This window comes from Asparagus officinalis, unplaced genomic scaffold, assembly GCF_001876935.1.
Source record: "Asparagus officinalis unplaced genomic scaffold, Aspof.V1 AsparagusV1_Un154, whole genome shotgun sequence".
Classification (NCBI taxonomy): domain Eukaryota; kingdom Viridiplantae; phylum Streptophyta; class Magnoliopsida; order Asparagales; family Asparagaceae; genus Asparagus; species Asparagus officinalis.
The window spans coordinates 67,086-95,012 of record NW_017972420.1 but is presented as its reverse complement, the minus strand read 5'-3'; the positions used below and the strand labels follow the sequence as shown (position 1 = coordinate 95,012).

The 27,927-nt window shown below is 37.7% G+C and overlaps 1 protein-coding gene across 2 annotated transcripts; it reads right to left on the bottom strand.

Annotated features, from left to right (window-relative positions):
* Window positions 1-1,090: 1,090 nt before the first annotated feature.
* On the bottom strand, window positions 1,091-27,927 carry LOC109827346 (probable LRR receptor-like serine/threonine-protein kinase At1g53440). Of its 2 annotated transcripts, none has more exons than XM_020394337.1 (25): window positions 27,753-27,927; window positions 23,310-23,478; window positions 23,147-23,218; window positions 22,992-23,060; window positions 22,832-22,903; window positions 20,928-20,999; window positions 20,731-20,802; window positions 18,712-18,783; window positions 18,505-18,576; window positions 18,358-18,426; window positions 18,188-18,259; window positions 17,526-17,600; window positions 16,995-17,060; window positions 16,845-16,907; window positions 16,716-16,754; window positions 16,554-16,603; window positions 16,028-16,395; window positions 14,225-14,417; window positions 13,999-14,133; window positions 13,309-13,427; window positions 12,994-13,204; window positions 12,667-12,904; window positions 3,072-3,222; window positions 1,891-2,280; window positions 1,091-1,329 (listed from the first exon to the last, which is right to left on the bottom strand). In XM_020394337.1, exons 1-24 carry the CDS (start codon window positions 27,853-27,855, stop codon window positions 1,891-1,893), a joined length of 3,012 nt encoding a protein of 1,003 aa, XP_020249926.1. In that variant the 5' UTR covers window positions 27,856-27,927; the 3' UTR covers window positions 1,091-1,329. The 2 variants fall into 2 exon arrangements, with proteins under 2 accessions (XP_020249926.1, XP_020249927.1); XM_020394338.1 differs by having other exon boundaries at window positions 1,091-1,327; window positions 1,929-2,280.

The following is a 27,927-nucleotide window of genomic DNA, read 5'->3' as shown; positions in this document are numbered from 1 at the left end:
TCATAAACTAAGCTAGATTAACTTTAATTTATGCTCGAGTCGGAAAAGGTCTCTAAACCAAATTTTCTCAAAAATATTAGCCATATTTGAACCATAAGATCAGATAAATTTACTAGTATATAGCTCTTCAATTGATGACCACAGACTATCAATTTATTAGCATGGGCATGGCGGCTAGAGAGAAGAACGCGTAGGTGGGCGGGCTCTTTTACCATCAAGTCAAAAACGAGAGACGGTCTTCTTCTCCATCGATTATTCAAACCTTAGGAAGAGTGAGTTGGTTTTATTTCAAGCCAACGGTTTAATTATTATGCGAAAATGAATGCTACTGTTGCCTCGATTGTACGACGGTCCGAAACGAAAGCCGTCGAATTTGTCCCAGGGCAGACTTTTTATTTGTGCAATAAATAATAACGCAACCGGTGAGGATGACATCAAGGAATGCGCTGTCGGCTGGCATCGTAGACGGGTGGGTGATCGATAGGGGTGGAAATGAACCAAATAATTAACAAATAGTTCGATAATTGTTCGAATAACTATTCGGTCATATTCGATTCGGTAGTTCATTTACCGCTAAACAAATATTTTTTAGTATTCGAGTTTACAGACTATCAATTTACTAGTATATAGCTCTTTTACCATCAAGTCAAAAACGAGAGACGGTCTTCTTCTCCATCGATTATTCAAACCTTAGGAAGAGTTTAGTTGGTTTTATTTCAAGCCAACGGTTTAATTATGCGAAAATGAATGCTACTGTTGCCTCGATTGTACGACGGTCCGAAACGAAAGCCGTCGAATTTGTCCCAGGGCGGACTTTTTATTTGTGCAATAAAATAATAACGCAACCGGTGAGGATGACATCAAGGAATGGAATGCACTGTCGGCTGGCATCGCAGACGGGTGGGTGATCGATCGATCCCTGGGCCGTACAATCAACTTGGCTAGTTTTTATTTGGGAAAATTGTTCAATACCCCTTGGAGAGTAGAGATTTTGCGGCGCCACCCCCACACAGGCCCACAACAATCCCTGGGCCGTACAATCAAGTTGGCTAGAACGGGGGCATCTATTATTCCTCCTCTTTGCACAAACTAAGGAATACCACCTCTATTTATAATAAAAAATATATATATATTACAACACTTGCTTGCTTCCGAAAAGATGGAAGCATACTAGCCACGCAGAATGCACACGAAGGGTTAAGAGGAAAGAATTTACAAAATATTCCTTAATACAAAGAGCTAATAAATTACATCGGAACTGTAGATAAAATTGAACAATTGATCTCTCTCCGTGGTCACATCTAACTACTGGTGTTGGCCGTCGCCCCTGTACATGTAATACAAGGCTTAATTAGGAATGTCAAGAATCCACAATACATCCACCTTAATTATGGTCCCCACTGCAATGTTATTTTCCGTTGACTTTCAAAGTAAGATGATGGTCCCATGAGTTTGTTCTTAGCAAATGCCTAATTCTGACCATCACATGGTTTCCACGAGAGCTTGAAACTAACGAGAAAACATGCCGCCTTAGTAGGCAAGGGGTGTACATGCTAATAAAATAGAACATGGCTGGTAAATTGCTATACCCCTATAGTACAGGAGGTGCATCTGCAGATACCCAAAAATAATGAACTAGAACTTCCAAATATAAATTCATGCAACAGTTTTTGGACGACCAACAAAGGTAGAAGCATCTAAAAGATGACATGCATGCACAAACAACAAACCTAATCGCTTGGAACAATGACTTTGAGGAAATCATGTTGCAGTTAGGATTTTAGAATCATTTAACGACAATGAAAGGTTTCATATTAGCTAACAGATTTCGAACACAAGCATAAACGATAGGCCGAAGAATCTCTATAAAAGTAATGTAGTGACTTGGATTCAACTTGTAGACGCTCCCCTGTAATCAAGAACCTTACTTGATGAGGAATGCAAAATATCTCCTTCTGTACTTTGGGCTGATATGGAGGAGTCAGTCCATGGCAAATCTGAGATACTTTGTGTTTGGCTGTCATGAGATTGTTTCCTTAATGATTTATACCTCAAATCGTCTCCATTCAAGGCTGCAGGCTTCATAGAGGGCGCCTTCACTGATCTTTTGCCTTCAAGAATGGTCACTACTTCGGACATTAGAGGTCTAAGAGTTGGGGATGGATTGGTGCATAAGAGACACACGTTCAACATCTGCATTGCCTCTTCATTTGAGTAGTTTGAACCCAGGTTTGGGTCCACAAGCTCCAACAATCTCCCTTGCTCTTGTAAAACATAGAGCTGCATTCCAGATGGTAAATGTAATTTCTCAATGTCAATATCAAAGAGAAATATGAAACTGAAAGGATAATAATTGCAAAAGCGAAGATACATCAATTCATCCCAAATACAACAAGCTCATCACAATATTCAAACTCATTTTATTTGGGTTGGGGTTCGAGCGATATGTTTATTGGGTGATTCTGAATCTTTGATTCATATTTATTTTTCTTTTGGGGAAAGGAAATAGTAACCTGCCATGAGCAGATTTTGATTATTTGAACCCCAAAGCTCTTTGTGGTATGACAGGAGGTTACACAACCATGGTAGTAGTTGGTATAAACAATCCATGTTATATCTACTGCTGCTTGTTTTTATTAGTTGAACATATACAAGACATGTAAGAATTATATTAAGGCAGTCCCACAGAATAGCATAAGAGAAGGATTTTTTTTTTTAGAAAAGGATTAGTATGTTTCAAGCTTAACTTATATATCCAGATGGGTTTCTTCTTAGAGTGTCAGTTAAACAAACACAGGAAGCTTTTGGCTTCAAAACTTTAAACAGAAATCCAACCAATCTTGTGTTCAACCCTTAATTAATTTTGGATTAGTTCATCAAATGGATATGCGACCAGGGAAAGTCATGAACTTGCTTAAAGCAGCATGATAAATAGTATCATTAAATGGTCGAAATTTTAGTATCAATACTGTACCTTCAAATTGATTACTGGATAATTTTAATGTTTGTTTAATTTTAACATATGCTATAAGATATTTTTAGTTCTCTTAAATTTAAGTTTAAATTCTTACCCAATCAAGAAGATAAGTAAAGTCCTCCTTAGGCCTATAGCCTGTATTGCTTGTTCCACTAACAATCTCCAGCGTAACAACCCCAAAGCTATAAACATCTGCTTTGTCTGTCAAGTATCCCCTCATTGCATATTCTGGAGCCATATATCCGCTGCACAAACCAATGGCGATTGTTATAGAAAGCATTAAACATTAAATAAGAATCATACAAAACATAAGGCAATGCCCTTACAGAATGAAACATATTTTGAGAGAAAATAAGATCTATTTTCGCCGGATTTTATTTCATTTGCCAACAATGAAAACTAGACTTTATCATCCATTAGCAGAAAGGCTACAAGTGGGCCAAGATTATAGACCAGAAAGTCATCTCTATTTCACAATAGAAAGTTAACAAACTAAGAATATGAATAAAACCTCCGACAAATGGTAACTCATCTCAGTGAATCTAATTGAACTGTGAAATGCAATAGCATTCATAGTCATAGTCCGTATTCACTGTAGAGGTGTTTATTCAATAACATGGGAGAAATGTCGTTTTTTATACAGTACCCAAAACTGTTTTAAAATAGAAGTGTTTATGCTACGCAGTGACCGAGAGAATCCCTTGCCATAAAACCTAAAAGAAATGTTTGTAAGGCAGAATTTTTTTATATAAGTTGGAAACAAGAGCCAAAATTCTGATAGACATGGAGAAAATCTACTTACACGAGAAAATAGCATGATTTTTCTAGGGAGAACTGCATTATTTTCTCTGACACTAGGATAATACAAATGAACATGCTGAAAGTTACAGTAGAGATAGGCTTCAGCTATGGAAGACTATTATGGCTTAAAGTATCCTCTGCCGACTAGATTCCAAGTCCCCCGCCGCCGTCGAGCTCTGTTCCAATCTCCGTCGTTGCTTCTCTCAAAAGGTACTCTGCTTCCCTCTTTGTTAACTTCTGTCCTGGTTCAATTTGTAGCTGTAGATTCGCCCTAGACGCTTTTAGGGTTTGAATTCATTCTTTGTTGGTATACGATCAGATTGTGTTTGTTTGGGTAGACCCCCTAGAGGAACTCAAGTTTGAGTTTATATTGAAACCTCTAGAGGTCTGAATTTTGTCAACTATTATTCATGAATATTTATATATATATTAAAAATTCACACATGTGCAATTTCGCGTAATCCGATCAGTTGTCGCATAATCTGATTAACCATGTTTTTAAAACCTTGCCACTTACATCCTAACATGATATGCATGTTTAAATTCTAAGTTTCTTGTTGTTCTTTTCTGCTAAATCAGAGTGAGCGTCGAAGATATGAGAATGTGTATATGGAGCAGCATTTAGGTTAAATATGGGGTAACTTACAATGAGTTCGTCTGTGTGGATCGTGTTAGATCTAAATCAAAACTTGAGATCTAAAACCATATAGCCATGATTAATTCAAAGAGATTAACAATAATCAAAAGAGCGGAAGCTTATACCTGAATCCATGGATGAAATCTTGATTTGGGTTTTTGATGATCTTCTAACCTTAGGGTTTCTCTAAATCCGAATTTCTCTAGCTAGATGGGGGTGTAGAGAATTAGAGAATGTAACCCTAGGTTAGGGACCATAACCCCTTATTTATAGATGTTGTACTTTTGTAATTTAGCCCCTCAATAAATCACAATTACAACCTGGTATCTGCACATATAACCCCATGATTATATTTAAATACCCATTAACCCAACTTAATTGATCACTTTAGTGGGTTATCCTGAAAGATAGCAATACACATTGATTAATCATATGTGCCCACAAATAGATTTATTAGATTAAATCCAACAATCTCCCACTTGGGCACCATATGATTCCTTAAACTGTGTATAACCTTATGAGCTCAAAAATTGCTATCACTGAAATGGTATTTCCGAACAATCTCGTCCATTGACTATATCAATATAGGATCAAAGCGGCCTTCGTCACATTTATCGTGACTCGACCCATCAATGGTCACATATACCAATACAATCAAACGACATAGATCAATCATGGATGTGCAGCATGAAAATTACATGCAATGTGATCAGTACATGTCTATTTTCAACTGGTCCTCCTTAGTGAGGTCAAAACCAAACATAATGTAACAGAGTGTCTTAACTGAATACTTTATTCTGATCAGACAATACAACCAAACATAAAGCACCACAAATACAAACTCCCACTAAAACATAATATCCTCAAATAATACCACACCCATATGAGCAGTATGCTCATGAAAGACCTTAGGTGGCAATCCCTTAGTAAGAGGATCAGCTATCATGGAGTTTGTCCCAATGTGCTCTATGGATATCTGTCCACTCTGTACCCTTTCTTTCACAACCAGGAACTTAATGTCAATATGTTTTGACTTAGTTGAGCTCCTGTTGTTATTGGAATACATTACTGCAGATTTATTGTCACAATATAGCCTTAGTGGTCTTTCAACATTTTCCAAAATGCGCAGTCCCGTGACAAAATTTCGCAGCCATATTCCCTGATTGGATGCCTCATAGCAAGCTACAAATTCTGCTGCCATAGTGGAGGAAGCTACTAGTGTTTGTTTGACACTTTTCCATGATATAGCTCCTCCTGCTAACATATAAATGTAGCCTGATGTAGACTTCCTGCTATCTTGGCATCCAGCAAAATCAGAGTCCGAATACCCAATGACCTCTAATTTCTCTGATTTTCTGTATGTGAGCATGTAATCTTTTGTTTTCTGAAGATACCTCATAACCCTTTTGACTGCTATCCAATGATCCATACCAGGGTTGCTTAAGTATCTGCCTAACATCCCAACAATGTACGCAATATCCGGACGCGTACATACCTGAGCATACATTAGACTTCCTACAGCCGAAGCATAAGGAATCTTCTGCATTTCCTGAATTTCAAGGTTACCTTTAGGGCACTGATTGAGACTAAACTTGTCTCCTTTAGCAACAGGGGTGTCACCTGGTCTGCAATCTTGCATGCCAAACCTTTTAAGTACCTTATCGATATAGCTCTTTTGTGATAATCCAAGAATACCCCGAGAGCGATCTCGATGTATCTGGATCCCTAATATAAAAGAGGCGTCCCCAAGATCTTTCATCTCAAAATTCTTTGATAGAAATCTCTTGGTTTCGTGCAACATGCCTATATCATTAGTGGCAAGCAAGATGTCATCCACATACAGAACCAGAAAAATATACTTACTCCCACTGAACTTGTGATATACACAGTCATCAACAATGTTCATCTCAAAACCGAACGAGATAACTATTTGTTGAAACTTATGATACCATTGACGAGGAGCTTGCTTGAGTCCATAGATGGATTTCCTTAATTTGCAGACCATATTCTTTGGGTCTCCCGACACAAAGTTTTCTGGTTGCACCATATAGATCATCTCATCAATGTCTCCATTGAGAAATGCAGTCTTAACATCCATCTGATGTAACTCAAGATCATAATGAGCAACAAGTGCCATGATTATTCTGAAAGAGTCTTTCGATGAAACCGGAGAGAAAGTCTCTGTATAATCAATGCCTTCCTTTTGAGTATAGCCTTTAGCCACAAGACGTGCCTTATACCTCTCCACATTACCGTTTGCATCCCGCTTGGTTTTAAAAATCCATTTACAACCAATTGGTTTTGCACCTTCTGGTAATGGGACAAGTTCCCAAACCTTATTGTCTTGCATAGACTTGTACTCTTCATTCATGGCATCAATCCACTGTTGAGAGTTAGAACTTTTCATGGCCTGAGAGAAGTTGATTGGATCATCTTCTAACATTCCACTACTTTCCTCATGTTCTTGGAGAAATACAATATAATCATCCGGAATAGCATTTCTCCTTTCTCTCGTGGATCTCCTTAATGGCACTGGTTCTTGAGGTTGTTGAGTTTGTTCTTCTGGAACAGGGAGTTGTTCAACATTATCATCTTGAGGTTCCGGATTTACTTCTTGAGCAACAACAGGTATAGGAACCTGAATATTGTCAAAAGTAACTGTATGGATTGGATCTGAAGCCAATTCCTCCTCAAAACTAATGTCTCTAACCTTATTTCTCCCCCCAAACTCAACATCCTCAAAGAATGTTGCTGTTCCCGTCTCAAAAATGTTCCTTATAGTGGGATCATAAAACTTAAAGCCCCTAGAGCGTTCAGAGTATCCAATAAAGTAGCTGCTAACTGTTTTGGAGTCCAATTTCTTTTCATTTGGCCTATAAGGCCTTGCCTCAGCTGGACATCCCCAAATATGTAAATGCTTTAAACTGGGCTTTCGACCAGTCCAAAGCTCATAAGGTGTTTTAGCAACTGCTTTACTTGGTACTCTATTCAGAATGTAAGCTGCTGTCTTAAGTGCTTCTCCCCAGAGTGACTCTGGTAAAGAAGAATGAGCAATCATACTTCTTACCATATCCTTAAGAGTCCTGTTTCGTCTTTCAGCTACACCATTCATGCTAGGTGAACCCGGCATGGTGTACTGTGGGACGATACCGTATTCCTCTAGGTATCTAGCAAATGGTCCTGGACGTTGTTCACCTGAACCATCATATCTACCGTAGTACTCACCACCACGATCAGATCTGACGGTTTTAATTCTTCTGTTGAGTTGATTCTCAACTTCAGCTTTATAGGCTTTGAACATGTCCAGAGACTCAGATTTTTCATGAATAAGATATAGGTGCCCATAACGTGAGTAATCGTCTATGAATGATATAAAATATTGTTGACCATTCCAGGATTCCGTAGGGAATGGCCCACAAATATCCGTATGTATCAATTCTAAGACATCCGAAGATCTGTTGGCACCTAATCTTTTCACTTTGGTCTGTTTTCCCTTGATACATTCAACACATACGTCGAAGTCCGAAAAATCAAGGGAATCCAAAATGCCATCAGACACAAGACGCTCAATTCTACCTTTTGAGATATGACCTAAGCGCTTATGCCATAATGTCGCCGAATTTTCCTTATTTAATTTACGCTTAGTACCACGTGATTCCACATGCAAGGATTCATTGTAAGAAGCAATTGTATCAAGCAAATATAGGTTGTCATAAATACTCAAGTAACCGGTTCCCACAACATTTGAATTAAAAGATAAACTGAATTGACTGTTTCCAAATGAACAAGAATAACCTGATTTGTCCAATACAGAAACAGAAACCAAATTCCGTCTAAAAGACGGTACTACAAAAGTATCTTTTAAATCCAAATAATAACCAGTTCCTAACAACAACCTAAAGTGCCCAATTGCTTCCACATCTACCGATTGTCCGTCGCCCACAAAGATGTGTCTTTCAACATCACTTGGCTTTCGGTAGCTCAGGCAACCCTGCATAGAAACACTTATGTGAGTAGTAGCACCAGAGTCTAACCACCAAGTGTTTCTAGGTACTGAAGCTAAATTAACCTCAGAACAGACCAAAGCAAGGAACGTACCCTTATTATCACGCCAGGCGTGATATTTTGTACAGTCCTTCTTTACATGTCCAGGCTTCTTACAGAAGAAACAACCCTGATTATCCTTATGTTGTTTCTTCTCAACTGGACCCTTAGCAGCTTCCTTATCATTCTTCCTTTTCTTGCCCTTATCCTTAGAGGCATAGGCCAAATGAGCACTTTCTGTCTTATCTTGCTTCAACCTGTCTTCTTCTTGCACACAGTATGAAATGAGCTCATTTAGAGTCCATTTCTCCTTTTGACAGTTATAACTGACCTTAAATTGGTTAAACTGTGCAGGAAGAGACAACAAAACCAGATGCACTAATAACTCGTCACAAAGATCGAGTTTAAGTGCCTTAAGCTTTGAAGCAATATGAGACATTTCCATAATGTACTCCCTGATATTTCCTTTGCCCTTATACTTCATTGAAATCAAGCGAGCTAAAAGCGTGCTTGTTTCTACCTTATCGTTTTTCGCAAAACGCTTCTCAATTTCGGCAAGGAAATCTTTAGCCTTAGTAATCCCTTCGGATTCTATGCCCCTGAAGGCTTCCGGAACGCCGCGCTTAATGATCATAAGACTCATGCGATTTGAACGCTCCCACTTCTCATGCTCCTTCTTTGCATCAGGAGTGCTATCCGCATTGAGAGGTTGGGGTTGTTCAGTTCTTAATGCATAGTCAAGATCCATGCAGCCAAGAACAATTAATATGTTCTCTTTCCAAACCTTGAAGTTTGTCCCATTTAGCATGGGAATTGAGTTGATGTTAGCAGAAATTGTTGCAGCAGATGCATTAGCTGAAATAAAACAAAAGAATGCTCACATCAATAACCATAATCAATAAAATTCAAATAATGACAATCCCCATCCAAGATACCGGCACAACATTAATATCAAGTCTTTGGACAGTAATATTAACTTGTAAGTGATACCTTGTTGCAATGATCAAACATTGACAATAACTCATGTCAAATAATGAAACTATCTTTGGATCGATTCATTATTCACATGTAAACCTTATAATTGTCACACGCTTATCATCGCAGATGTGTATACAGTCTAAATAAATATTAACCTTCCTTTGGGCCGATTAAATATTTACACGAAAGCATACACACAAACATCTCACATTCCTCATGAACAATCTACACAAGAGAGGTTACTTTGGCAACTTCTTGTTTCAATTAATCAATTGGAGTGAGAGACAACATTAATACCTTAGTGTCATAATATTTGAATTAAATAATTGATTAAAAACCAAATTAGATTTAAATTAAAAAGTTTTAATTTAAATCAACTAAATTTCCAAAAAACTTAATTGGGGTCTCACAGCTTAATTAGGGCCCATAACTTAATTGAATAAATTAAGTATACCAAAGTGGACCCATGAAAAGCTGAGGCTTAACCATAGTGAACACGAAGTTCGCTTGACTTCGAACGCGAGGTTCGACTGTATTGAGTACGAGACTCACTTAAGCACGAACGCGAGGTTCGTCTGAAAATGAACGAACGCGAGGTTCGTTTGATAAAAGAACGCGAGGTTCAACTTGGGAACGAACGCGAGGTTCGTTAAAAAAAATGAACGCAATGTTCAAAAAAATGAACGCGAGGTTCAACTGAAGTTCGAACGCAAGGTTCGACTGAAGAACGAACGCGAGGTTCGACTGAAGCACGAACGCGAGGTTCGACTGAAGCACGAACGCGAGGTTCGACTGAAGTACGAACGTGAGGTTCGCTGAAGCACGAACGCGATGTTCGTCTGAAGTACGAACGCGAGGTTCGACTGAAGCTTGAACGCGAGGTTCGACTGAAGCACGAACGTTCGTCTGAAGCACGAACGCGAGGTTCGTCTGAAGTACGAACGCGAGGTTCGTTAAAATTGAGCTTGACGCTCACCTGAGTTGAGCGCGAGGCTCACATGAGAACGAACGCGAAGTTCGTTTAAATTGAGCTTAACGCTCACCTGAATTGAGCGCGAGGCTCACCTTAGAACGAACACGAAGTTCGTTGAGTGCGAGGCTCACCTTAGAACGAATGCGAAGTTCGTTGAACGTGAAGTTCAGTTAAAATTGAACGAACGTGAGGTTCGTTTGAAGCTTTCAGCTTCGCCAAAATTTGAGGTAACCACCTCCTTAATGTTCGGCACGTTTCACGCACGAACCCTTAGGGTTTCAAACTGAAACCGCCGCCGACAAACCCAAAAAAAATTCCTCGATTTTATTTTTCAAAATCAGATCCAGACCAAGAAAAAATCGAAGAAAAATCCAAAAAAAATCCAAAAAGTTACTGTTCACCAGCGATTTTTCAGTTACTGTTCATCCGAAAAAAACTTTACTGTTCGTCCGAAACTTTTTGTTACTGTTCATCCGAACAAAAAAACTGAATCTTTAACCAGAGATTTAAGATCAAAAAACCCAATAAAACTTAAATCCCTAAGAATTAATCAAGGTGACTCTGATACCACTTGTTAAATCTAAACAAAAACTTGAGATCTAAAACCATATAGCCATGATTAATTCAAAGAGATTAACAAGAATCATAAATGAGTGGAAGCTTATACCTGAATCCATGGATGAACCTTGAGATGGGTTTTGGATCTTCTAACCTTAGGGTTTCTCTAAATCCGAATTTCTCTAGCTAGATGGGGGTGTAGAGAATTAGAGAATATAATCCTAGGTTAGGGACCATAACCCCTTATTTATAGATGTTGTACTTTTATAATTTAGCCCCTCAATAAACCACAATTACAACCTGGTATCTGCACATATAACCCCATGATTATATTTAAATACCCATTAACCCAACTTAATTGATCACTTTAGTGGGTTATCCTGAAAGATAGCAATACACATTAATTAATCATATGTGCGCACAAATAGATTTATTAGATTAAATCCAACAGCATCATGATAAACTACTATACAACTAGTATTGAATTTAAATAACACTAGTATCTGAGCACAAAACAAACTATGAAAAGATATACTGCAACTCAAGATATGGAGTTCTATATTTAAATTATAGAATTAACTCTGCTACTCTCATTATATTCGCTAAAATTGAGGATTACTGAATTTTCAAAAAGAAGCAGAAAATTTTCCATCAAAAGAAAGAACTTTTCATGTTTCTGTCCTTTCTCATGTCTCCAACTCATTAATCAAATGGTCTCACTCATCTTACTATTGAAAAAGTGTTCATTGACAGACTACTTCATTCTGGGAGTAAATCTTAAAACTTTGGAGCTTTGATATCAATTGACCTATTAGACCTAGAGAACAGAAGACTTGTATGGCATATCAAATTTTATCAATTTAGTACAGCTAAAAAGTTACCTAAAGAGTGTGCTTGTATATGTGCCGTGATTCATGAAAGTATCTGCAGAATGAATGGTTTCATTTCAAATAGTATCATGAAACTTATATTCAAATGTAAGCCACTGTCCCATAGAGTTCTTGACATATTTTACCTATAACGGACTCTTGTTCTGATTTGAACTTTCCAAGCTGAATCTCTCTATGCCTTTGAGATCCAGAAATTTGCAAACCCATCCTATCTGATATTTCAGAAAAAATTAAACCACTGTGGGCTTTTTGTGCATCATCTGTTTCTGCCTTTTCTTTGTTAAAAGAGATTATATTTGGCAATACTATCCTTTTGAGGATATTCTTGACTTAAAAACAAAATAATGTTTGGGCTCTTCAAAGATGCTGTGGTGGTTGCTTTGATTCTCATGATTTTCTTAATATGGTTTTACTGGACCCCAATGCTATCATCTTTTTTTTTAATTCATTGGCCTCTTTGATTTTTAGATCAAGCTAATCACGAAAATTAGTGATTTCTTAATTTCAGTATAGGGAAGTAGTAACAATTTGCTTAATTGATTTCTGTATAAAGGTAAATGACTTTAATGCTAGCATATTTTGATTTTTATATTGCCCCTCTAACATTGAAGTTTGTCTCTGGCCCTATATATGTGTGTTTGGTGTTTATATGGGAAAAGGGACATAAAATATCTGTACATGTGCTGAGTTCTATGACCTTGCATTCACTTTTAACAAGTTCCACGGATAAGTTGCAAAATAAGATGGAAAACTGTCATCAATAACAGAGAAGTTACACAACTTTCTGAAGGTACTAAAATTTACTTACATAGTTCCTGCTATCCTAGTGCTGATGTGGGTGTTTTCTTCTTCATCAAGTTTAGCCAAACCAAAATCAGAGATCTTCGCGTTGAGATCTTTATCAAGCAGAATGTTAGTTGCCTTAATGTCTCGGTGAACAATCTTCAACCTGGACTCTTCATGTAAATATGCCAGACCCTTTGCTATGCCAAGACAAATCTTATACCTTGTTTTCCAGTCCAGTTTCAATCGAGCTTTTTCAGGACCTGTGGACATACATACCTATGTAAGTGAGATCAAAGAATAAAAACTAACATTATGAATCATAATTCCTGTGTTTATGTTTAGCTCTAACCAAATAAAGCACGAGCAAGGCTATTATTTTCCATATATTCATATACTAGCAGTAACTGGTTTCCTTCCATCCCACATCCATGAAGTTTCACCAAATTCGGGTGTTGTAATGCAGATATCATGCCAATCTCAGTTATAAATTCACGGTTCCCTTGCTTAGACTTAGAAGATAGTTGCTTGACTGCTATTTCTGAACCATCTGGCAAAACACCCTGATATCATGCATAGTTATAATTTAGGATTGAAGTTCATAATGTGTCCAAACAAGGAAAAAAAAGTGGATCAAAGTGAGAAACGTGTAGAAAACAGCTATTACCTTGTAAACTGGACCAAACCCTCCTTCACCTATTTTATTTGCAGGATCAAAATTGTTGGTGGAAGCTTTGATCTGCTTCAAACTGAATATACTTGTGTGCAACTCTAGACCTTCAAGTTCTGCACTCCAAAAAAAGAAAATTTTAGTAAAATAAAACTTTTTCTTTGTTCCATTATGCAGTGATGTATTTTTTCCTTCCAGAGGTTGTTGTGTAAGCTACATACAGTATAAAGGAACAAAATATTTTAACTAGAAATGTGACAACTGATTTTAAGGGTTTAGAAGTAGTGGAAATAGAGCAGAATGTGATTAGTAATAGCAAAATTATGACAGAAGTTGATAACCAAGTAATATCCAAATGTTATCCTACACTATTCAACTATTAATCATAAGACTGATTTCGGTATATGTTGTATAGAACTAAAACTTATTGTTTGAAGTGGACCTGTGAAACCAAGTGTGGACCCTAGGTGTGGCAGGTTCTAGTTCACAAGCAGCTAGAACTGAACAACAAGTAAACGGATTCAAAAGATATAATTTGATGACTAGTTCGTACTCTAAACATCAAGAATGAATGGAGAAAAATGACCAAGTAGCCCAACAATATTTTGGTATGACAAAACTGTTATTGTTGTTCAGTGTGATACATGCATAAACGGGAGATGAATGATCCTAAAACCATTACCATACCACTATTTTTAGCTCTTTTCCTTCTCAAGAAAACCAAAAGCATGACAGCTATCAACATGATCAGTGCACAAGCACCAGCAACAATGCTCACGATAGCCCCAACTGATAATCCGTTACCTGTATCTGGCTTGAAATCTACATTGGTAAAATGATTAAATGTCAGCATCAACGAAGCAATGTATAGAGGAAAGAAAAGAAAATTTACGTACAAGGTTCATTAACTTACTTGGAATAACTGAAATGGCTGATACAAGAGGTCCATATACACCTCTCTGAGGAATAGAGTTGGTCCCTTTCCCAGCCCAGTAAAAGGAAATCTCCAAAGTATGATCAACATCAGTATTAAAGGACTTAATAATATTTTTACCGGTCCCATTAGCTTCTTTTGCTATATTAAAGTCTTGCAAAACCTTTCGGCCCTGCATTATTGAAACCTTTATCATACATATCGTAATGACATGGAAATAAGTAGAAGATTATTAGTCCCATAAAATATGTAAAAGCTTACCACTGATTTATTTGCTCAATCCTTCAACTAAATTCCCACATAAATTTCACAAATATTCTTAAGGAAACTTCTCAAAGCAACATAAAATCGAAAAATAGCCTATATTTATTCTTGTTCAAGACTCAAAAGTATTTAAGGAACTTGGACTCCTAACTGAGCTAGGAGACATAAAAAAACATAGAACAAACGCATTTAGCAGTGCTTTGAGTCAAAGAACAACATATGGCTCAAATACTAATACCAGCTAAAGAGCCAAAGTCATGTACAAGAACATGGTATAAGAAATTCATGCATATATATAGTTGGGTAGCAAGAAATTCATACCTACAAAACCTCCACATAAACGTTTCGAGAATGGAAGACAAGAGAAGAGAAAATAATATAGATAGGAATAAATTCAACATATGAAAGTTGAACAATCTAAATGTACCATGACGATGGTCATGTTCATTATCCAAGCCGGTTCCCATAAAAATGGAAATTCTGAAGCAAGACTCAAAGTCCACAAAACTCCATAAAAGATTGACCAAGTTTTCATGGTCGGGTGCCAACTAACATCAATGCTCATAAGTTGGTGCCAAACTCCAAGCCAAGCCAATCATCAGCAAGAAGAAAGTGTCATAAAACCTTGACTGCCACATAGCTGGCAGGTAAGTGAACCATTTTCCAGCATGCAGTGTACGCTAATGCACCATGAAGAACCTCTAAATTTTCCCAAAACTAAAAAAGTGACTAAACAAAATGTAAAATGACAACAAGGTTTGGTATAGCAAATCTCATTCATTGGTTTCACAATTTTTTGCCTATTGCATTTCCTATTTTCCATTTTTGTGGACTAGATATAACAAAAGTGTGCTACTTCTAATGATTTTGTTCAGTTTCTAAATTCAGATTTCATGGATGGCGTTAAAGTTTAATAACTTTAATAACTGTGAATTCTTTATCTTCTATTTAAATTTCAATTACAGGCAGAAAATAGCAGAAGTACACTACTATAGAGTATTATACTAAGGAAGAGAAGAGAAAACAAATAACGGAACAAAGTATAACCTTTACATAAGAAGAAATGGAAAAACAAATACTCCTGAAGGTTAAGATATCCATTTGGCCAACAAGCAGGTATTTGATTCTTAAAAGGAGTAACGTAATCCGATAAATATAAAGGAATAGAGAGTTGTGCCTCTTTGTTAATGTACTAGCAAAGATACCATTGACAACCTAATTTAATATTCCCTCTTCAGAAAGGAGTTCGTGAACATTTCAGAAGAACCCCAGAACTTTTAACCCTTGTTAGGCTTGTTTTCTGGTACAATAGAGTGCACACTCTGAGGTCTGATCCAGTACAATAGAAGTGCAAGGATTTAAGTACCACAATAGTAGGACAAGTAATCACTTTTCTTACTGTTGCCAACAAAGATTATATGGATATTATGTATTATGACTTGAAGAATCCAGATAAACTAGAACAAAATAGGAAACTCAACTAATCAATTGAGAAAAGTTGCATGATAGAGAAGTCACCTGGATTGATACGTCAAATATTCGCCTGCCATTGCTGGAAAATGTTTGATCATTTGTGAACACTATTTCAGCAAAGTGGAGACTCACATTATAGTTTCCCTTCTGTAAGCAGAGACCAAAATATCTGAGAGAGGCAGGAGCGAGCCGAGCTGTTGTATACAGTTCTGGGTTGGACATATTCAACATTGATGTGTTTGTAGCAATGTAATTAGCATTGGTATTGTCGGAAAAATATCCTGTACTCGTTGAAGCCCATTTACTATTATCAGAGTAATATCTTGATGCTCCACTTGGAGATGAGTCATCTTCATAGTCATTTCCTTCGATGGTCACCATGCGACCACCACAATTTATGAACAAGTTGTAGTCTGTGGAAGTTGAGGGTTCAGAAATAGTTAGTCATGGAAAGACATTTTCAAAGTTTACAGGAATAAAGTCTATAGTTAAATATAAAAATTCCTAGATGAGACAAAAAGGCTTAAAATCCTTATTGAGAAAAAAAATCTTCCACAAATTAAAAACTCACTTCTTGGCTTTCCTGAACAAGGAAAATTTCTCTGTAAACATGTCTCTATCCTATGGCAAAATGAGAAATGCAGAAAAGTAGTTAGTCCAGATTTTTGCAGCTAAAAGCTAAAAACAGGTAAGCTGAGAAAAGGAAATAAAACATACAACCACTGAAACTTACAAATTGCCGCTTGTGGATGAATAACTGGAGGCCAGATCCCTGCAAAGAAAACCGACTGAGATAAGGACCCAATATATCCAAATAACGATAAATGAATGAGAGAAAGAAATGGAAATCAAGGTTACTTACACATTCCCTTGTTGGCAACTGGATGGTGCAGGAGAACCTGTGAAATTGTTATAAGATATGTCCCTGCAATATAGGGTTTCAGAAAAACAACTGCGAAAACCCATGCCCAAATGAAATGCAATTGAAAGTTTTCTTATAAACATAACATACAAGTTCTTACTGCTACTCAAGATCCAACTGGGTATTGTTCCATTAAGCATGTTATTTGAGAGAAACCTACACAAGCAGGGCAAAAAAAGCCATTGATAGTTTTTATCAATAGTAGAAAGAAACACTATGAATTTGTTCCTTTTTAAGTTGGCTCAATTGCACTTATATACCTTATAGCTTCATTCACTTTGCACTTACACTTTTACATACTTTTCATAGCATTTATATACCCTAAGTTGTTTAAAATTGGTACCCTCTATTATACAAAAGTGAAATTTTTTACTGTTCCCATATGACACTCACATGATAATTTATATTAAGTGTCATATGAGAACAATCGGATGAAAATTTCACGTTTGCATAATAGAGGGTAGTGACACGCTAATTTTAAACAACTTAGGGTATATAAACTGCGAAAAAAAATGAGGGTATGTTAAGTTCAAAAAGAGGGAAGCTATAGGGTACTTATGTGCTATCTTAATGGAAGTGGTATGAATCTATGGAACTAAAGTAGGAATCACATATACTTACATATAATTAATTGAACTTCGCAGCCCGGAAAAACTTCCCGGAATATCTCCACTCAGATTGTTGAAACTCAGGTCTCTGAAAAGCAAGCAGAATAAATGAGGACAGCGTGGGATAACAATACTTTGTTACCATCTGAACGAGTATTCTGTCATAAAATAACAAGGGATTTCTAACAACAGGCTTCATGTCTATTCGTGTTCTAGAAGGAAATAAATAAGAACCAGTGTTTAAGGGGTTAAGAGGTTGAAAATTTTGAAGTAAGAATGCAAAATATACTGATCATAACATTTGCATTGCTACAAGACATCAAGATAGCTATTTCTCAAGTATTTTTAGCAAAAGCCCATGACATCAAGAAGATCAAAGCAGGCAAGAAAGTTTTACGATCAAGAAACTGTTTTCGAGGACAATCTTGTGTTGAGGAAATGCTGTAATAGAACCAATAGTCTTGTCAAACGTTGGGGGACAAACATGCATATAATGAGTGTCAGGTGCAATAGAAGGTCAAAAACAATACAACTACTTTGGGCCCAAAACTGTATACTCCTTTGAAGTTATATCCTCCATGAAACAACTAAGATGCAATTACTGGGAAGTAAAATGTACATCAGTTAAGCACTTTCTTCATTAATAGTGCAAACTTCACCATCAATTAGACTTACAGCAGAAAGAGATTTGTCATATCTCCAATGTAATCAGGTAGCTGACCAGATATTGATAAATTTCTCAAGACCCTGCATTGTACCACCAACAAAGATATTCAATACACAAACAAGACCTACAAATCAAATTGGGATAATCAAATAGGGGAAGTCAAGAGGTTCACACTAACAGTTGATTCATGCTTTTCATATTCTGAAGAGGAGGGAATTCTGTGATGCCTCTAATATCGGTCACCCTCCTGTATCACCAGAACATCATAAGGAGGCAGCAAAAATGTTGGAGACAATTGAAGCATGATGATATTAGTTGCTCTTACAGCTGAGAAAGAGAGGTCAAATTGGCGAAGGTGGGAGGAAATGGTCCTTCCAAAGAAGTTCCTCGCATATCTCTGCCAATAGTTTCAAATATCAACCTCAAAATGAGCATCATATTATTTATTTATTTATCTTTGTGAAAATCATTAACGAAACCTGAAGCCTCTCAGGGAAAACATAACATGAAAGAGTAATGTAGTAGTACTCACAGCCGCTGGAGCTGCGTCCAGTTGCCAATGAAGCTGGGAATTTTTCCAGAGATTGGGTTGCCATCTATTAAACTGCAGATAGAAGATCAAACAAAAGCTTCAATGCTGAAATCTGTTAAGCATAAGGAAGATAACCACCTGGCACCTAGGATGATGTTAATCGGATTGACTTAAACTTCTGCCACTTATGACTTAAAATAAGTGAACGTACTATGCGAAGAAAAAAAAAATCTAGAGTAAGAACTCTAGCAGAATCAACATCTAATTAATCTAAAAAATAATAAGATGGTAATCCAGTGTGTAGAAGATCCAAGAGATATTATTTGTAGCTCATTTGCATTACACAATAAGTGATCACTTCTTTGCACTCAAGACCATAAGTTGAAGAAAGAAAAGTAATATTCCTGCATCATTAGAATATCAATAAGCTTCTAACTAAATACAGGATCAAGAATAACCTGTACGTGTTTCCTTAAAAGATAAATACTCATGTAGCATCATGATAAACTACTATACAACTAGTATTGAATTTAAATAACACTAGTATCTGAGCACAAAACAAACTATGAAAAGTTATTATACTGCAACTCAAGATAAGGAGTTCTATATTTAAACTATAGAATTAACTCTGCTACTCTCATTATATTCGCTAAAATTGAGGATTACTGAATTTTCAAAAAGAAGCAAACCTTACTAGTATCGACTGAATACCAGTATACAGCTGCCTTTTTAGCTCAAATATCAGACACTTGTCCAGTGTCTTCACTGTTGAGGGTTGAGGGAGTTCTATGATATACTGGAAATTTGGGCAAGATACTATGATGATACAGACGTATAGGTTCAGAACTTGTAGCAGGGGAGAGACAGTATCCAAGTCTCACCAGACATACAAAGGGGTCCCCGTAACAGTAAATGTTCACCAGTTCCCTTCAGAACTCCAATTGTGAAGGACACATACAAAGGAGAGGTTGAAGAGGATGAGGGGGAGGAGGAAAAGGATGATGAGGAGGGAGAGGGGGAGGTTGAATAGGATGAGGAGGGGTCTCTCTCTCTCTCTCTCTCTCTCTCTCTCTCTCTCTCTCTCTCTCTCTCTCTCTCTCTCTCGTCTTTTGTCCAGGATTTTGGTGCTCTCATTAAGATAAAAGATCAATAGAAACATTGAGAGTAGATCCAGCTGTCTTGACAACCACTAAGACATAAAGTGCGAAATTGATGGCTTGAAAATGGCATCTTACACCAGGATATCGAACTTATATATGTGCTAGTAGTCCTAGTTCATCCTGCATCTAATCTAGATTGAACGATAATATGTAGGAGATATCCTGACAAATTAATTGGCATATCTGATATACCTTGTAAACAACTATATATCTCAAAAGTTATTTAAGATCGAATATGTTATGCCCTTTATAACTAAAGCTAATTATATAATAGATCATTCGATTCTTCCATACATGATTTGTAAAAACAAATGCTAATATGAGTTAAAACATTTCCTTATTCCGCCGTATTAAAAAGCTTTCGGATTGCTGAATCACAGACGAAATAGAAGCAACAGAACCATCATAGTATCTTTTGACTCCTATAATAGAAACAGAAGAGTGATAAATGGATCATTCAATGATCTGGATGGGATGGATTCTAGTTTTTTCTTTTCCCTTAATTTAGCCAAACCCTGGGAAATAGAAGAACCATTCATATAATTAGAGAAAATATCTGTATAGAGCATATATTATTATAGGCAATTATCATATCCAAAAGCCTGCATCCATCTCGGAGCATGACATTTACGTTTTGTCCATACCTAATCATTCTTTGAACTATTTGATAAACTGCTTGGAGCAAATGGAGCTTCTCCATTCCATTAAGGAATGCAGAATATTTTAGTTTTATGAATGTATTATATTACTATGACTATCATATGACAGCCGCCATCATTATGTGTTTATTAATCAACAGTTGCGTAAACCATGGACTTGATACAAGAAACAAATGTGAGGCAAGAGAATCTTAACGTACAAGAAAGACATATTCTTGAGATTGCCAAGCGACTCTGGCAGTTCTCCAGAGAAATTATTTGAAGCAAGAAACCTGCAGGAAGGAAGAGAAAAGTAAACATAAAATATGAAACAATTGATCACTAATCCATTAATTCATTGATTTTATTTTGATGGTCGAGAGAAGTAAAATAACTTTATGATGGAGCAGAGACTCACAATCGAGATAACTTGGTAAGTTTACCAATGGTTGCAGGAATTGGGCCTTCAAGCTTGTTAGCATCCAGCACCCTACCACATACACAAAAGAAAGACAATAATAACATAAAAAACAAGAATATGAATCATAAAGAAAATAAAAACAAAGCATGAGCAACAATAACAATATTTAGGGTTAATTGCTAAAAGACCCCCTGTAGTTCTATTTGTGTGATGGACTAGGCGAACTTTATTTGACACTTAAAATCGTTAAAAATGCTTGAGGAGGCAGGTAGACCCCCTATAGTTCTATTAATGACCTTTTTCGCTCTTAAAGAGTTGAAAAAGTTTGCTAAGGGGGTGTAATCACCCTAGCGCCAATACTACAGGGGATCCGTAGCAAATAGAACTACAAGGGGTCTATTCGCAATTGGATGATACTACAGGGGGTCAATCAGTAATTAACCCATTTAAGCTCAGAACAAGCGGCAAAGAAGAAGATTTTACAGGATTTGACTCACCGATATTAGGATACTTTTGTTGCTTTTACCTTGAGTTGCAGACTTTAAACTTGAGTTTTGAGCACGACGGTGTTATTTGTTAGTAGGTTCAGTTGTCTTTTTCATATATCTTCATGTATTACATTAAGGGTTAATTGCAAATAGAAGTCCTGTAGTATCATCCAATTTCGAATAGACCCCTTGTAGTTATAATTGTGCAGATAGATCGCCAATTGCTTTTTGTTAATCTTTTTCACTTTTAAAAGAGTTTAAAAAGTTCACTAAGGGGGTACATTCACTCTTGGACCGATACTACAATATTTGCCACAAATAGAACTACAGGGGTTCTATTCGAAACTGGGTGATACTACAAGGGGTCCATTTGCAATTAACCCCTTACATTAAACCTTATATGTATTTTTGAGTCATTTGAATTAAAAAAAGCTATAGTTGTCACAAACATACTGTCACGCCCCGGGCCCGTGGGCCCGTTGGCGCGTGCGACCCGTGGGATCCACCGAGTGTAACGTGCTATTTGGCTCAAACCACTGCCAAAATTGACTAGCCGATGTTACACTTGAGTCTTTAGCTTCACTATATAAATCCTAAATTTTCTCTCATTCCCACCGATATGGGACTAAGTTTATAAGGTGGGAAGTGTCGATGTCATCTCACTTGACAGCACACTCACGTGGGATGTCACATTCACCCCCACCTTACAAAGGCGACGTCCTCGTCGCGGCATGACAATTAGCACATTCCAGACTACCAGGTGATGTGGACTCTAGAGGTAGCTCCTACGGGCTCTAGAGGTGGCTCCCATCACACGGTGTAGCACTTAACCCTGCATAGCACTTAGCTCCACACTTCCGGAAGGCAACTGCTCTGATACCATTTGTCACGCCCCGGGCCCGTTGGCCCGTTGGCGCGTGCGAGCCGTGGGACCCACCGAGTGCAACGTGCTATTTGGCTCAAACCACTGCCAAAATCGACTAGCCGATGTTACACTTGAGTCTTTAGCTTCACTATATAAATCCTTAATTTTCTCTCATTCCCACCGATGTGGGACTAAGTTTGTAAGGTAGGAAGTGTCGCTGTCATCTCACTTGACAGCACACTCACGTGGGATGTCACACATACCCTAAAGATAGGTTAGAAAAAAGATTCTTCTGAGATACATACTTCATTTTTGCAAAACTAAGAAAATAACTGCATACCACATACTTAATTATGAACTCAAAGCTTTACAAAATTTAGTATCAACCTACTTAAAATTACATTTAACTTTGCTTTGTAGTAAACGAAAATACCAACAGTAATATGTTTCTTCACTATTATTCCCTTTGATGGAAGGATACAAATCATGTACTCCATAATGTAGTAAAACTTAAACATGTAAACTCCAGAAAGGGAAAGAAGGATTACAGTGACTGAAGAGTAGACATGTTTCCTAGCTCGTCAGGAATCTTTCCAGAAACTCGGTTTCCCAATAGTGAACTGCAAGCCACAGATAATTACACTCCGCCAGTCAAATAGTTTCTCTTGAGCGATATAGGAAAAGGTTAAAAAACTGGAGATTATTTACATGTTGGTGAGAGGAAGGGAAGCCCATTCTGCTGGAATTGATCCACTTAGATAGTTTCGAGTGAGGTCTCTGCATTCAAAAGAAAATGTATTTATGTTTTACCGAATTTCAATTTGTGTCCGTATAACCAAGATAATATGGTCCGACAAACTTACAGAAACGTTAGGTGTTTGAGATTAGCAAACGCAACTGGCAGCACGCCTGTTAGGTTCAGACCCCTGAGTTGACTGCATAAAAAACACAGTAAAATTTTACATACATGCACAAGCAACAGAGAAACAAAAGATGAATCGCATCATTTAAGCACAAACGACTTACATGCTAGTTACATGACAAATGTTTGTGGCATTGTTGCAGTCACAAGTGAGATTGTTTGCTAGGTAGGAAGAATCAAATGTCTTTACCCATCCTCCACTGCCGCTGCAAGGATCCACTGAGAAGTTCCATTGCATCTTCAACTTTGCCCCGATCTGCTTGAGGGCATCAACTATTACACAAAAGAAGCAATATCAATCAGACTAATCACGCAGAATCTAGAATTGTTAGAATGTTGATGATACAAAGCTTATGACACTGAGAAATAAGTTACTATGAGCTTCAGAAATTGCTTCTGCTGTAAATTTGGGCATTAGTTAAAACTATGATGGATGGAATGTAGTTATTATTGTTTAGCTTTGGCATTGTATTTGTATATGCATCATTGCAGAGGTTAATTATGCAGAGAAATCAATCACCAGCCTGGTTCATCTTCTTCTCTCTAAGAACCCGTTCTCCCATTAACCATTCTCCCGCCTGTGTAAATGTTTGAGCTTACTTAAAGCTTCGCAAATCCCTTTCATGGTACCATTGAATCGACAAAGGGAAACTTTAACGAATGGCGATGACAAAATAATATAGACCTTCTAACAAGCCATTTCTATAAACATCTTATGAGCATGTCCGCTGATTGAAAATTCAATACACATGACACCAAATATCGTAACGGCTGATTAAACAGAGAAATGAATTACAAGCCTAACCCATCTTCTTCTTTCTCAGCATTTCATTCAAGCTCACTCAAGGCTTCTGAAATCTATTTAAAATGGTAGCATCAACAGCTAGAAAAGCAAAAACCTTGACCAACTGTAACAACACTATAGAGTATAGACGGCAGAGCTTCTCTCAAAGGCATTTCTACAAACAGCTTGCGAGCAAGCAAAATGTTACAATTTCATCATTGTCACATTACAAACAATTTCATCCAACAATATTGTTATCACTATCACAGAGGGCCAATTTTCGACAATGGGCTTAAAATTCAACCCACAAGTTGTTCCTGTTATAAATGCTACCTGTAATCTGAAGCAGTTGCTTTTCAAACTTCCCTTCTTATTCAAAAGTTCAAAAAGAACAAAAAACAGAGAAAATACATTGATTCTAGGAAATTAATTGCATATAGGTAGTGGGGAAAAAGGGCTAAATGTTGTTAAACTCCCTTTAACTTTGGATGATTATCAGAAAACCCCCTAAACTTTCAAACCCCCCCCCCCCCCCCAAAAAAAAAGAAAAAGAAAAAGAAAAACCATCTAGTTTAGGGGTTAGCAGAAAACTGCTTTAACTTTGAGATTTTATCAGAAAACCCCCCAAATTTATGGGTTTTTTGATAAAATTTTAAAATTAAAGGAGATTTTATGATAAATTTGAAAGCTTTGATAATCACTGTACTTCTGATATTTTGAAAGTTAAGGAGGTTTTTTCTTTATCATCCAAAATTAAGGGGGGTTTTATGATATTAACCCAAAAAAAAGCCATGAAGCCTGCGCCTTTTATGGGCCCTTTTATTTATTCCCCATCAAAAGAGACGTGTGTCACAACAGCAATAGCTACTTGCGGGGCCCACTGTTTATCACTAGCCGTCAAATTTGACGGTAACGACGATTTTTACTTTTTTGTGATTTACTACCTCTACTTATTTTTAATTACTGGCCTTTTCTCGTATTTTCCTAGTTAATTTTTATGTCCTAGACCTCCCAATTCTTAATAGTATATGAACGAGAAGAAGAAAAGTACATATAACCTAAGGTAAATTTCACTAAACCCCTAATAAATTTGGGCCTTCGACACTTCATCCTTAAAAAGTTTGAAATTTACAGTACTAAACCTCTAATAGAGTTGGGAATTACAGAAGACCTCTAAACTATTTTGATATTTGTCATTTAAGCCCTAATAAGTACTTGGGAAAAATGCTTCCAGACCCCAAAATGAAAGAAAACGTGCTTCCTCCTCCCAAGACTTTTTCAACGGGTGCTTTGCCTCCAAAAGTAAACTTTGTGTTCTCTGAGCCCCAAAACACAAAACCCAAGAGATTTAAATTCGTGAAGACCATGATACTCTCCATGGCCACCTCCTCCTTCTTCTTCAAACCCAGCGACCGCAACCTCCTCTCCTCCTCCTCCTTCCATGACCTCAAGCTCCCCTCCGTCTTCAAAACCCAATCTTTCTCCTCCCCATCATCGTCATCCTCCGCCCCCTAAATCTCCGCCTCTTACGACCTCTCCTCCCTCCGCTTCTGCCCCATCAAAGAATCCATCGTCTCCCGCGAGATGACCCGCTGTTACATGACCGACATGATCACCTACGTCGACACCGATGTCCGTCCGTCGGCGCGCGTCCGGCCCGCCGATCCGCTCGGCCACTCTGCGGCCTACGAGCTCTCTAAGCAACCTCGTACATCTAACCGCGCCAGATCATCGAGCAGTCCGTCTCTCCGGGCCCCGCGACGCCTGCGCTCGGCTGGCCAGACTCTTCTCCTGCCGTGTCGTGCGCTAGCCCGCTGTCCACCTCTTCCTCGACGAGCCTGAGGTCCTTACGACGAGCAGGGAGGATCTACGTCGTCATCCAGCACGCTGCCTCTCGTTCACCTCCACACATCATGACAAGCTACTGAGCGGCTAATGTGAAGCTGTTCAATGTTGGTGACGACAAGGATGATAATTAAGAAGTGTGGAGGGTCGGGGGTTGCCCTTGGGGCGTGGTCTGCCTGGCCGAGGGGTGGGGGAGGTTTTTGTCGAATTGGGTGTTGGTGTCGATGAACCACGACACTCAGTCGTGCATGGATCCGAACGTGATGGAGGCCAAGGTCGTGGTGAGCTCTTGTGGGCATGATGGGCCTTTTTGGGGGCACTGGGGTTAAGAGGCTAAGGAGCGTTGGGATGATCGACACTGTGTCCGGGATGAAGGCGCTCGATATGTTAATGTTATGATTATTAATGTTACGCGTTGATTGTTAAGGTTACAGGTTAGTTGTTAAGGTTACGATTTGGTTGTTAATATTATGGTTTGGTTGTTAAGGTTACAGTTTGATTGTGAAGGTTACGAGTTGGTTGTTAAGGTTACGATTAAAATCACTAACAAGACCCACTTCCTTCTTCCACCTCCTCAATCCCTTCAAATGCTTTAATTTTCACACAATCTTTTACCTGAAAATTCTTCTTGCACTCATCAACTTGCCCCTTAAGCTGCCCAACAAGCCGATTCACCATATCTCTCCTCCCAGTCACCAAACAAACAATGAGAAACCTCGCCAAGAACCTCATATGCTTGTTCATCAGCCCCAATTCATGTTGCCCTTGCCCTAACCCTAATCCCTCCCCTCTAAAGTACTCCCTGTTCAAGATCGTCTCGTAGAACATAAACGCCTCCGATGAAATCGATGGCGAGGGGATTGACGGAGCTTCGACGGCGATGGAGGCGGGGATTGACGGAGGTCGAGCTTCTCCGTTGGGATTGATGGAGGAAACTCTTTCAAAACATAATAGATATAAAAGAGAGAGAAGGGTATTATGGTCTTCACGAATTTAAATCTCTTGGGTTTTGTGTTTTGGGGGCTCAGAGAACACAAAGTTTACTTTTGAGGACAAAACACCCGTTAAAAAAGTCTTGGGAGAGGGAAGCACGTTTTCTTTCGTTTTGGGGGCTGGAAGCATTTTTTCCTAAGTACTTTATCATTTTTATGTGATATTCTCTCTTTAGAGGCTCTAAGTATGCGCTTGCTTACACCACTTTGGGGATTAAGCAAAAAAGTCAAAATATTTTGGGGGGGTTTTCCTCGAATTTCTAAGTTCAGTGGAACTTTAGTGAGAGTTTCATGCTTTTTGAGGTTTAAGTGCTGAAGGTCGAAATTTATTGACGGTTTGGTAAAATTTACCCTATAATTAGATCAAGATTATGAAATAGGGGGATTTTTTTTTTTTTTTGCCTGTCTTCTAAATTTTTAGTTATTATGTATCGGCATGGGCACATGCATAATCAAATGCTATAATCAAAAAAGTAATGGTAACGTTCGTTCAAGGTTTATAGGGTATAAGAAAATGTACTTATCATTGCTCTAGCAAAAACGAGAATGTGTGATGACAATATTTTTATTATTTATTTTAGCTAAAAGCAATGAGAAGATCGTCTGGATTTCACGAAATTAAGAATATTTATATAAATAATTTTCTAAATTATATGAGGTGAGACTGAAAGTGGGTTCGTCCACGTAACAATAAATCATAAGAAATATTAAAAGAAAAGGGATATTGAACAACAACAACCTTATCCAAATAATCTAACTTTTTTCGCCTTCTATATTTCTTCCTATTGAACATGAAATGTAATAACTCCTTCTACAATTCATTGTAATAAAAGCCATTAATTTCAAAGAACAAGTTACATAAACTAAGGGGGAAAAACTAGTTATTGTATGCAACAGAGCATTTATAAGTGATCAAATTAACTTACTCTCTTCTTGGGGCAAGCTTTGGGCTTCACATCTCAAATCTCCTCCATAGAAGAAGCTCAGAGTCAAGATCACCAAGCAAACATTAAATTTAGCTGCCCTCATCTCTCTCTCTCTCTCTCGTGAATCTCCCTCCCTCTCTCTCTCTCTCTCTCGGAGAAGATAAAACAAATTATT